The 13385-nt window shown below is 39.7% G+C and overlaps 1 protein-coding gene across 2 annotated transcripts in view; it reads left to right on the top strand.

The window, feature by feature from the left end:
• SLC16A9 (solute carrier family 16 member 9) overlaps window positions 1-11787 on the top strand; it is an 83747-nt gene extending 71960 nt beyond the window's left edge. For both annotated transcript variants that reach the window (XM_061405041.1, XM_061405040.1), the window contains 3 exons: window positions 1563-1658; window positions 7809-8726; window positions 9657-11787. In XM_061405041.1, the coding sequence (XP_061261025.1) occupies window positions 1563-1658; window positions 7809-8726; window positions 9657-9844 (1202 nt within the window). In that variant the 3' untranslated portion in view covers window positions 9845-11787. The remainder of the gene's footprint in view (window positions 1-1562; window positions 1659-7808; window positions 8727-9656) is intronic.
• The last annotated feature ends 1598 nt before the right edge of the window (window positions 11788-13385 follow it).

Here is a 13385-nt window from a genome sequence, read left to right as displayed (position 1 = left end):
ATACAGTCATGGATGATCATCTAAGTCTTGAGTTGTCTTAAGTGCTAATTTCATAAAATGTTTATGCAGCATATTTGTTAAACTCATGTATTCTTTCTAATCATAGTCCAGGTGGCAATCGAAAGTAATGAAACTGACTTTAATAACCCACCTAATGAGTCATGGTTAAAATTAGTTTTTAGACAGTGGCTTTTATGTTGTTTATAGAGTGACCCTCAAGAACGGATGATATTGCAGAAAGAGGGCACATGTTATAAGTTAGAAGTCAAGAGGAATGCTTTATGGAAACCAAAACTGGGGTTATTAGATCCTTAATAGGGAGAAAAAGATTAAGCTAACAGACAAGAGCCTTAAATGTTGCCCTAGGGTCTAAAGAAAGGGATATTGGGTTGTAAGGTATTTTTTTCCTAACCATAAAAGAATTTCAAATTCACAGAGAAATAAAGAATAGTATAGCAAGCAACCATAATGCTTAAATGTAACTGTTGTTAATATATTATTATATTTTCTTCCTCTTTTTTTCATAGAGATTTTAAACTAAAGACATGACATTTTATTCCTATATAAAACCATTTACATCTGTAAAAGATTAAAACTTACAAATACACATTTTACAGTGGTGGGATGATCTGAGAGCCCCAGAAGGCCTTTGTTTTGTAGACTGGATGTGTCAAGCTGTGAAGTCTAGCAAAAGAGCTTGGAATGATGAAGGGGATTTTATAAAATTGTTTAGAGGACTTAGAGGAGGAAGAGCTGAGGGTAAACATGTGGAAGAGAGCCAGAGATAGTTAATGGAGAATTTTGGTTAAATTTTGCTATTTGGTGTGTGATTTAACAATTTTCTCTCTCCAGAATGTCTTAAATTAAATTTACATTACTCCTTTGTGCTTTAGAAATTGGATTTTTTTGACCCTGACCTTAAGGGTGGGTGGGAGTGAAAACTGAGGCTGGCCAAAATGTATTCATTGGAGCTGCACCGCTAACATCAGAGGGATCTAGGAACACATACTTTGAAGAGTTTTAGCCAATCAGTAACAGAATGTCCTATAGAGTTATTTATTTATTTTACAAATACATTTTTTTATTGGAGTATAATTGCTTTACAATGTTGTGTTAGTTTTTGCTATACAACAGTGTGAATCAGCTATATGTATACATCCCCCCTCACTTAAGATATATATAATTACATGTATATTCCCTCCTCTTAAGCCTCCCTCCCACCCTGCCATCCCACCCATCTAGATCATTGCAGAGCGCTGAGCTGAGCTCCTGTGCTATATAACAGTGTCCCGTTAGCTATCTATTGGTAGTGTATATACATCAGTACTAATCTGTCCATTCGTCCCACCCTTCCCACCCCTTGTCCACAGGTCTGTTCTTTACATCTCCATCTCATTTCCCTCCCTGCACATTGGTTCACCAGTCCCAATTCTCTAGATTCCGTATATATGCGTTAATGTACAATGCTTGTTTCTCTCAGAGTTATTTAATTATCCCTCTTTGTTTCTTGCATTGAAATAATATAGTCTGCCTTCATTTATGCAATGTCTTCTTGTGTGTAGGTCTCGGATGTGGTTTATTATACACTGCAACGGTGACCATCACGTGCCAGTATTTTGACAGCCGTCGTGGCCTTGCCCTTGGCTTGATTTCAACAGGTACATTTTCAACATAAGTACAGCACTGCCGCTGTTCAGCCTTGTAATCAAAGTTAAAAGTTACCGAGCACCCCCCAGCTACCACTCAGGAGCACAACTTTTTTTGTGTGTTTTTTTTTTTTTTACTTTAATCCTAGAAGGAAATTATTTTCCACTGTAACTATGGGTATAGCTTTCACAACACCCTGCTGCTGCTGCTAAGTCGCTTCAGTCGTGTCCAACTCTGTGTGACCCCATAGATGGAAGCCTACTAGGCTCCCCCATCCCTGGAATTCTCCAGGCAAGAACACTGGAGTGGGTTGCCATTTCCTTCTCCAATACATGAAAGTGAAAAGTGAAAGGGAAGTCGCCCAGTCGTGTCCAACTCTTAGTGACCCCATGGACTGCAGCCTATCAGGCTCCTCCGTCCATGGGATTTTCCAGGCAAGAGTACTGGAGTGGGTGCCATTGCCTTCTCCATCAAAACACCCTAAAGATACATATGTAAAAAAAGCTAGGGCATTAGATGTCCAATATAACACAGGAAAAGAAAACTTACGGGTCCAATAATTTGAGAATCACATCCTGGTGAGAGCCTTGCTAAAAGAAGCAGAGAGCACTTAAGTAAAGCACCTGAACCCTGAGCAAGACAGGAGAAATGAAGGAAAATGGAGATCCTTTAGGCCACTGTCAGGAAGACCAATGCTGACACCTCTCCGACTCCATTTATTGTGGAACTTAGTTTTTCTAAAGTACTGATTTGTGAATACATCCAACTAGTCTATGTGCATATCCAAACGACAGACTGTTTATCCTTATTATTCCTTTAATAATCAAGACCATCACTGGGCTGGGGGCAGAGTGTAAGTATAAAACCTTCTGGACTTCAAGTCTCTGATATTTTTGAGTGGTGTTTTATTTTTCAGATGTATTTTTTTTCCTAAGCCATTTAGAGAACTTATCAAAATTTCTGTGGCCAATATTTTATGGGTTTGTTTAGGAGATAAAGTGTCCAGGCTTACTGAAACTTGTGCGTTTACATTGCTACTTGCTAATGGGTGGCTGCTCCTGAGGGGTCACACTTTCTGATAAGCTGAATTACTTCAGTAGTGTATCTGGCAACAGGATCCAAACTAATGTTTTGTTCCCGAGGCCAGTGCAGCAAAGTGACTCCAGATCAGATTCAATTAAGCTGGATATTTCCCCGAGGTGGTTTTAGAAAGCTTTACCAGGTAAGAAATGTGAATCATGGCCCAGGAGGAGAGAGGACCAGGGTCTGAGGGCATGGTTAAGGTAGAACTGAGAGAAGAAAGAGAAAAAACAAAAAGATGGAGAATCCAGAGCAGTTCAATAGCAGTTTAAAGAACTGACAGCATCTTCCACAAGTGTGGGAAGGACTGTGAGACAGGCATGGCACCTTCAAGGACAATAGGTCTTACCTATACTGTATTTTTTTTTTGGCCATGCAGCATGCGGGATCTTCCCTAACTAGGGATCAAACCTGTGCCCCCTAGCATTGGGAGTTTGGACTGTTAACCACTGGACCACCAGGGAAATCCCACCTATATGGTATTTTTGTTTTGTAATGTAGTGGCAAACCCAGACCCTGAAGCCAAATCACCTGGTTTTGAATCCTCTGTCACTCAGTAGCTGCCTGTTGACAACAAGTAACCTAACTGCTCTGTGAAATTAACTGTTAAGCCTCAGTTTTCTGAACTGTAAAATGAGGATAATAATAGTTCCCATCTATTGGACTCCTCCACCCTGTACAGCCTGTATTTGCCCAGCTTCATGACTGAAGAAAGACCCCAGTGACATGTGAGTAGGTATAAGTGAAGCAGGCACTGGTCAAGCAGGGGATGCACAGAGAGCAAGAGAACAGCCACTTTGAGTGACCTGAGCATACACCATCCCACTGGGGTATTAGGAATATTAAAGGAACATATGCATAAGGCACATGGCAAGGGCTGTAAAAGTGTTAGCTGTTTAAAAAAAAAAAAGTGGTAGCTGTTAAAACTATCACCTAGGTTTCCCTTAACATCCAGATTTATCTGGGATGAAGGTGTTAGAAATCGTATGCTGAGAGAGTTGCTCTTGCTTTCCATTCCGTCTAAAGAGGATAAGGGCCTGGACCTTAGCACACTGAACCAAAATGGACTGACTGTGGACAATCCAGATTTGGCAGAATTAGGGAGTTTTCCGGAGAAGGCAATGGCAACCCACTCCAGTACTCTTGCCTGGAAAATCCCATGGACGGAGGGGCCTGGTAGGCTGCAGTCCATGGGGTCGCTAGGAGTCGGACATGACTGAACGACTTGACTTTCACTTTTCACTTTCATGCATTGGAGAAGGAAATGGCAACCCACTCCAGTGTTCTTGCCTTGAGAATCCCAGGGACGGAGAGCCTGGTGGGCTGCTGTCTATGGGGTCGCACAGAGTCGGATACGACTGAAGTGACTTAGCAGCAGCAGCAGCAGCAGCAGCAGCAGCAGCAGGGAGTTTTCAGTTACAACACATAGGAAGCCAGGTGAGGCAGAAATCAGGGAGTAGTATGAATCCACTGTCTTAGTCTGTTCAGGCTGCTCTAAAGTATCTTAGACTGAGTGGTTTATAAACAACAGAAATGTATGTCTCAGAGTTCTGAGACTGGCAGTCTGAGATCAGGGTGTCAAGGTTAGCTGGGTTGGGCTCTGGTGAGAGCCTTCTCCTAGGTTGCAGACTGTCATCTTCTTCCTTTGTCCTCATATTACAGAAAAGGGAGATCTCTGGGGTTCTCCTTAATAAGTGCATTCATTCCATTCATGGGGGCTCCACCCTTTGATCTAATCACCTCCCAAAGTCCATACCTACTAATTCCATCATGTTGGGGGTTAAGATTTCAACTAACAAATTTTGGAGAGACACAAACATTCAGTCTATAGTATCTACCATCAGTGAAAGAGGTGACAAGAAAAATAAAACTCACAGTAGAAATTTTTAAAAATTGAAAAAGAACCCCAAATCAAAATAACTGAATTAATGTGACTTAGTTTAAATATTGTGACCTAGATGAAAGAAAGAAACATGGGCATAAAATGGGAATAGTCTTACTCCCTAGTGAACAGGGGTTGATAAACTAATGCCCATGGACCCAGTCTGATCTACTAAGTGTTTTTTGGACAGGTCATGCATAAAGAATGGTTTTTACATTTTTTATTGGTTGAAAAAAGAATATTTCATGGCACATGAAAATTATGTAAAATTAAAATTTCAGTGTCTATAAATAAAGCTTTATTGAAACAGTCATACTCATTCCTTCACTATTCTTCTCTGGCTGCTTTGGTGTTTCAAAGCCAGAGTTGAGCATTTGTGACAGAGCTTGGATGGCCCACTGTGAGTTAATTATTTCCTCTCTAGCCCTTTTATAGAAAAGTCTATTGACCCCTGGTCTTGAAGAAGAGTTCATCAAGATGTACGCATGTATCTTACCATTTCAGGTTCCCTGAACATCAAATTCATATTTTGCCTCTTTGTGATCATGTATACTATAGACGTTATGGAGAAGGCAATGGCACCCCATTCCAGTACTCTTGCCTGGAAAATCCCATGGATGGAGGAGCCTGGTAGGCTGCAGTCCATGGGGTCACTAAAAGTCGGATACGAACTGAGCGACTTCACTTTCACTTTTCACTTTCATGCACTGGAGAAGGAAATGGCAACCCACTCCAGTGTTCTTGCCTGGAGAATCCCAGGGACGGGGGAACCTGGTGGGCTGCCGCCTCTGGGGTTGCTGAAGCAACTTAGCAGCAGCAGCATACTATAGACATGCATGGAAGCATAATTAGTGCTTTATTTCACTTTTTCCTTTACATTGATGATTCTAAAATTGGGATTTTCTTTTTAAAGATTAAAAATTATAGTTTTACAGTTTACACAGTTCCACAAGAGAGCTCTAAGTACTCTTCATTGCCCTGAAAGAATTTCTGCATTTTGTTTTTTGGCTGTGACACATGGCTTGTGAGATCTTAGTTCCCTGACGAAGGATTGAACCCAGGCCCTTGGCAGTGAGAGCATGGAGTCCTAACCACTGGACCACCAGAGTATTCCCTGCCGTATCTTCCTAATCCATGACTACATTCTCATGGGATGTGGGCTGAAAACACTAGTGTCCAAAGTGGAATTTTATTTTGGTGCCCTGTCATACACTTAGCATATCATAGGTTTTTGATAAACCACCTATTGAAGTGATTTGATATGCTTCCCTTAATATTTCATAATGTTGATAGATAAACTTGGTGAGCAATGGGGAATTGTTTACTTTCTCAAGATCAAAATATTTAACTTTGAAAACATCAAGAATATTTTAAAGTAATTATATGATACTTTGTTAGAATTTCTACAAAGAAATGGTGTTCGAGAAAATATGAATTAATAGTAAATGGATGCTAATCCACTATGGAAGTACATGAAATATACTTTTCAGTTCTTTCCATTTGTTTTCTGAAGTGCTTTTAACCTTTGAAGTATGTGCCACTTTTAAAAAGAGAAGGAAGGATTCAACTTGTCTACTTTTATTACTTAATAGTCAGCACAGGGATATTTCCTAAGTAGCCACAAAAAGATACTGTATTAACTGCCATTACACTAATGTGAACTATTGATTAATGTTTGTAAGCAAAGTTTTTTTCTTTCGGGATGAAGGAGTTAATTTTAAATATGTTAGGAAGCGACAACTGTGGTACCGTTTTTTTTTAAATAATTCTAAGAGTCATTTGGTTATTTGTAATTTTTACAATAAGCTTGGCATCCTGTTGGGATTATGATGTAATTTGGTATACACCATTTAAAAAGTATGATTAACCTCTTTAGACTATTTTTTTTTAAATTACAGATCACTTTCTTTCCTATTTTTTTTTTGAGTTGACATTTCTCAATGATATTTAAATGTTAAAATACTCATTAACAACTTGAAATCAGAACCACATAAGAACACTTCAAATTAAATGGGCTGATGTAATTTGCCATTCTAGTGTGGTTCATGTGATCTACTAAAAAAGGGTGTATTTACAGTGTTGCACAAATGTACAAGCAGGCATACTTTGTAATTTTAATATCCTATCGAAGTTCACTTTACTTTCTCATAGTTTATTAATATCAATCATTCATTCTGATGATTAGCAATGGATTTGAGCTTTCCTTGTGTCTCAGATGGTAAAGAATTAGTCTGCAATGCTGGAGACACAGGTTCGATCCCTGGGTTGGGAAGATCCCCTGGAGAAGGAAATTGCAACCCACTCCAGTATTCTTGCCTCAAGAATGCCATGGACAGAGGAGCCTGGCAGGCTCCATGGGTTCGCAAAGAGTCAGACAAGACTGAGTGACTAACACACTTAAGTTATCAAACCACTATAAATATCCTACAACTAAAATATTAATATATTCTTCATCTCAAAAAATAAAATATGAAAACTTTTCTTTTCCAAAAGGAATACATATAAAGCATGTAAGTACTAAAAATGTGGTTGTATAAGGTATTTGTTAAGAACATAGGTTCCTGGGGTCAGACTGAATGTGAATCCTACTTACGCCACTTGTAGCTTTCTGATCTGTGGCAAATTTCTCAACCTTTCTAGCCCAAGGTCACTTCAAGTGTACACTGGGAATAATAATAGCACATACCCAATAGGAGGGGCTTCCCAGGTGGCGCTAGAGGTAAAGAACCCACCTGACAATGCAGGAGACACAGGAGATGTGGGTTTGATCCCTGGGTGGGAAGATCCCCTGGAGAAGGAAATGACAACCCACTCCAGTATTCTTGTCTGAAAACTTCCATGGACAGATGAGCCTTGTGGGCTACAGTTCATAGTCACAGAGAGTCAGACATGACTGAGCAAACACAAGCACTCACACGCACCCAATAGGATTATTGTAAGGAAACATTGTTGTGCCATGTAAAGTATTTAACACAGTGTCTGAACTGCAAATGCTAATTTAAAAAATAGATCGATCAGTGTTACTATTGTTGAGGTCATCATGGTCATCATCTTCAGTTTTCTTGTTGTGATTTTAATATGAAGACACACTCATGAATGCCAGTGTGAAAAAGAAATTGAACTGTAGTACTAATAATGCTTGTTCTGAGAGTCCTGATGATAAGAGGTTAAGATTAAACAGTTCCCATTTCCTTTTTAGGTTCAAGTGTTGGACTTTTTATATATGCTGCTTTGCAGAGACTGTTGATTGAGTTCTACGGACTGGATGGATGCCTGCTGATTGTGGGTGCTTTAGCTTTAAATATATTAGCCTGTGGCAGTCTGATGAGACCCCTCCAGTCCTCCGATTTCCCTTTACCTGAGAAAACAGCTCTGGAAAATGTACCAGATAGGTACTCGATTTACAAAGAAAAAGAAAAGGACCCAGAAGAAAACATAAACATGCTCGAAAAGAGCTACATTGGGGAGGAAACATGCAAGAGCACCTTAGCCAATGGTGACTGGAAATCAGAGAGTCTGCTTCATAAAAACCCAACAACAATGGCATGCACAAAAGAGACTGAAACCTACAAGAAGAAAGTTGCAGAACGGACATATTTTTGCAAACAGCTTGCCAAGAGGAAATGGCAGTTATATAAAAACTATTGTGGAGAAACTGTGGCTCTTTTTAAAAACAAAGTATTTTCAGCACTCTTCATTGCCATCTTTCTCTTTGACATCGGAGGGTTTCCACCTTCGTTACTTATGGAAGACGTGGCAAGAAGTTCAAATGTGAAAGAAGAGGAGTTTATTATGCCTCTTATTTCTATTATTGGCATTATGACAGCAGTTGGTAAACTCATTTTAGGGATACTGGCTGACTTCAAGTGGATTAATACCTTATATCTCTATGTAGCTACCTTAATAATCATGAGCCTGGCCTTGTGTGCAATTCCATTTGCCAAAAGTTATGTTACGTTGGCACTACTTTCTGGGATCCTAGGGTTTCTTACTGGTAATTGGTCCATCTTTCCTTATGTGACCACGAAGACAGTGGGAATTGAAAAATTAGCCCACGCCTATGGGATATTAATGTTCTTTGCTGGACTTGGAAATAGCCTTGGACCACCAATTGTTGGTAAGATATTTATCTTATAGTAAGCCCATTTTCGGAGAAGGTGATGGCACCCCACTCCAGTACTCTTGCCTGGAAAATCCCATGGGCGGAGGAGCCTGGTAGGCTGCAGTCCATGGGGTCGCTAAGAGTCGGACACGACTGGGCGACTTCACTTTCACTTTTCACTTTCATGCATTGGAGAAGGAAATGATAACCCACTCCAGTGTTCTTGCCTGGAGAATCCCAGGGACAGCGAAGCCTGGTGGGCTGCCGTCTATGGGGTCGCACAGAGTCGGACACGACTGAAGCGACTTAGCAGCAGCAGCAGCAGCAAGCCCATTTTACTGTTCTTCTTTGCAATGTCTCTGAATACAGGAATTGCTTTTGTAATAATAGCACAGATTTATACAAAATAAATCTGCTTGGAATGCCTCTTGATCATGATTTATTCAGAATCACTTTGCTATAGTTGGAAAAGCCAATACACTTGCTCAGGAATTTGTGTTTATTCTTCATTTGGGAGAAACCCAAAATGCTGCTTAGTCTTGTCCAATTATTTAAGAAATTCTCCTCTAACTCCCATTAGGCCACTTTGGGAGTAGAGCTGGGTAATTTATATCCTAATCCAAACTGTATATAAATTTTTTAATTAACTTTTTTATTAGGTTATAGTTGATTTACAACGTTGCGTTAGTTTCTGCTGTACAGCAAAGTGAGTCAGCTATACATATACATATATCTACTTTTTTAGATTCTTTTCCCATGTAAGTCATTACAGAGTATTGAATAGAGTTCCCTGTGCTATTAAGTAGGTTCTTATTAGTTCTCTATTCTATATATATAGTAGTGTGTATATGTCAGTCCCACGAACTGTATATAAACTGATGAGATGAGAGTATTCCTATACGTACTATGTCTATCAAACTCACTTTTTTCTTACTCTCTTTTCAGGTTGGTTTTATGACTGGACCCAGACCTATGACATTGCATTTTATTTTAGTGGTCTCTGCGTCCTGCTGGGAGGTTTTATTCTGCTGCTGGCAGCCTTGCCTTCCTGGGATACATGCAAAAAGCAACTCCCCAAGCCAGCTCCGACAACCTTTTTATACAAAGTTGCCTCTAATTCCTCTAATGTTTAGAGGAATATTGGAAGGCGCTAAAGACTGTTTTCACACAGCGAAATTTCACTGTGTCTGATCTGAATGATTTTTTTTTACATATCCTTTATGTACTGTATATGTAGACTCGATCTCCTATATTTTTTCTTTTTTCCCCCCTTTTTCCAAAAAGTTGGACTACTCTGTTTTACTACTATTCATGAGTTCTGGACATTGTGAACATTTTGGCCAGCCTCAGAAGGCTTTCTCTGTGTAAAGAAATATCATTTCTCTGCCGACTCCATTAGTTCCTTTGCAGGGCAGCCAGAGGAGACTCTGGCTATTTTAAACTGATGCAAGCAGCGTGATGAGTTATGTGTGAAGGCCGCCAGGGACTAAAACACTCTCTTCTCTCTGTTAGACTCACTAGTACATAGAAGACTTCGAGCCAGTCAGGAAATGAAAGTGGTTCCTAAAACAGCGTTAAGAATTGCCGTGGCACCAACTGGTCATTTTTTAAAAACATGATTTTTAAATTACCATCCCCCATTTTCATGATTCTGTTTACCTTGATGAAGCACTGCATGTTTGGTGCCCACCAAGGACACGTCCTTCCAATTCCTAAGGTGTTTGCTGAGATCCAGGCAGTCTCCAAACAAAGGGGTCGTCACCATAGCCTTTCTTCCTGGTTGGTCGCTGGAACCTCACTCACTTTTGTCAGCAGCCACTCAGTGATGTTTTCCAAGAAGTGCTGACTTTACCTGTTTCCAAATTGGAAATGCATATTTAAAGCATTCCATTCTGGCAAATGGGAAACATCCATTTGCTTCGGGCACAGTGGGGATGAATTGCCAGTCTTTGCATATCTTCTCAGTGAGGCATTTATTTGCAACTATCAGATTTTACTGCTATCCAATTTTAATTCAAGGGCAGAACTAAAAAGTGTGTGGGTGGTGTGTGTGTGCATGCATGTGAGCATTGTGCTCTGTGTCTGTGCACTCTATGGAAAGGGAAAGGGGGAATAAGATATTGATACCCTCACCCACCTTTATTCAATTGTAAGAAAAATATTCTAGGGAGGAAATCAACATTTAATAAATTGACTTTTTTCTAAAGAAATGTTTTTTTAAACTTTGCTATGCATCAGAGTCTTCTATAGATCCTTTTTAAAATGTAGTTGTCTGAGTACCACTGGTAGAGATTTTAATTATGTACATCTAGGCTGTGGGCTAAGCATCTATATTTTTAATAAACTCTTCAAGTGATTCTGAGAGCACAGCCTGAATTGAGAATGACTGCTATAAGACTGGCAATAGAGAAACAGTTTTTTCTCTTAAAAAAATAAAACCAGTAAACCATTGAGGTGAGGGTTTTTTAATAAATAGCCAAGTTTGGGTCTTTAAATAGGAGGCACTCTGCCCATTGTGCCAAAATTGTCTTTTCATTTCTTTTGAAATAGGTAAGGTTATTTTATACGTCTATGTTGCCTTTCTTCGAAGGCGCCTGAAGCACTTTATAAGCTTGAATCCCCACAACACCTCAGTGAGGTCAGTAAATAGTGCTTTTCTAGGCAGGAAACCTGGAGTTGTGGGAACTTCATACCTGAGTGAATCCTACTCAGTAACCCAATCGTGGGGCTCCAAAGCGCCTTGGACTTCTGCTCCATATTCCGACTTCTGGAAAGTTTTCTGTACCTCATTCTTTAGTCACTGTCAGGGTAGTAAGTAAAATAAGCAACATTCAAAAAAAAAAAATTAACTGAAATGTTTTTGTGATAAAAGTTTTTTTTGCCAATATCATGTTCAGGAAATCCTATAACCTTTTTTTATTTTTTTAAATTTTTATGGCATCCCCACATTCATCAACGTTGATACCTGTCCAAATGCGTCATTACCATGTCTACTAATATCATCCAATGTGTGCATTATCCATTGTCTTAGGAATAAATTTTAAGTTACAATAAAATTTTTTTTGTTTGTTTTTTATCATTGTGGTTGCTTTTTCTCTTCTTAGCCGCCATACCCCCAGCACTGAATTACAGTCACATTTGAATGTAAAAATACAAATTCTCTGATTTCACTTCAGATCCAGAATCTGGTGATTTAGACATTAGCATATTCAAAATCACTTCATGGCTAATAGATGGGGGAAAAGTTGAAACAGTGGCAGACTTTATTTTCGTGAGCTCCAAAATCACTGTGGACAGTGACTGCAGCCATGAGATTAAAAGATGCTTGCTCCTTGGAAGAAAAGCCATGACAAACCTAGACAGTGTATTAAAAAGCAGAGGTCACTTTGCCAAAAATGGTCCATATAGTCAAAGCATGAGTTTTCCAGTAGTCATGTACAGATGTGAGAGTTGGACCATAAAGAAGGGTGAGTGCTGAAGAATTGATGCTTTTGAACTGTGGTTCTGGAGAAGACTCTTGAGAGTCCCTGGCACTGCGTGGAGATCAAACTAGTCAATCCTAAAGGACATCAACCCTGAATACTCATTGGAAGGACTGATGCTGAAGCTGAAGCTCCAATACTTTGGCCACTTGATGGGAAGAGCTGACTCACTGGAAAAGATCCTGATGCTGGGGAAGATTGAGGGCAGGAGGAGAAGGGGATACAGAGGATGAGATGGTTGGATGGTATCACTGACTCAGTGGATGTGAGTTTGAGCAAACTCCAGGAGTAGTATAGGACAAGGAAGCCTGGCGTGCTGCAGTCCCTGGGGTCGCAAAGAGTTGGACGTGACTTAGCAACTGAATAACAAAATTATTTTGATCATTAGTTTCCAAAAAAGCTAAAATGTCATTCCTACAGAATCCTTTTGAGGAAAGGGGAATGGACTCCCTTTTGGAATTCTTAATATTGATCTTGCTAATCCTTAATGGAATTCTTGGTATGTTCCAAGCACATTATGTTATTCATCCCTCATAATAGCCCTGTGACATGGGGATTCTGACCTTCTTTGTATGGTATAAAACATAGTTGTCATGGTACAAACGATGTACAGAAGTCATTTTCAAAAGCAAAATGAGAAATATTTCTAGTAAGCCCTTTGATTCCTAACATGGCTAGGATAATAGGGCCTAGCTGGGAAGATTGCTGTAAAGCCAGTCCTGTAGTGAATAGATGAATCATGTTTATGAAGACAATTATTCATGACTTGCCTATTTCCCGAGTATTTAAAAACACCATTTAATAAAATTTTATTGATTAGAATATGATCTTTCTTTTGTGACTCGGAAGATATTTCCTGACATTTCAAGTGCCTAGGGTTGATTTTGGGAAATGTATGAAATAAGAAAGTTTGTTAGGGACCCTCTTCCCTGACTTGAACAGCTCCTCATTCTCCTTTCTGCTTCCTGCCTCTCTCTTTCTCTCTCTCTCTCTCTCATGAGCCTCCTAGGAGCCAGTTGATGATCTAATTTTCTCTAGGGTGACTAGGTCTTCAGAGGAGAAGTTTCAGCCACCAACTTTTAAAGGCCTCATGAGGAACAAGCCCAAGAATCAGGAGTTCCAGAGGTCATGATCGAGCAGGATGGCAGTTTTCTTGTGCTGGCTGAAAAGTCCTGTGACCTGAGATAGCCTC

Source organism: Bos javanicus, chromosome 28, assembly GCF_032452875.1.
Source record: "Bos javanicus breed banteng chromosome 28, ARS-OSU_banteng_1.0, whole genome shotgun sequence".
NCBI classification, from domain to species: Eukaryota; Metazoa; Chordata; class Mammalia; order Artiodactyla; family Bovidae; genus Bos; species Bos javanicus.
This window is presented reverse-complemented; position numbering and strand designations above follow the sequence as displayed.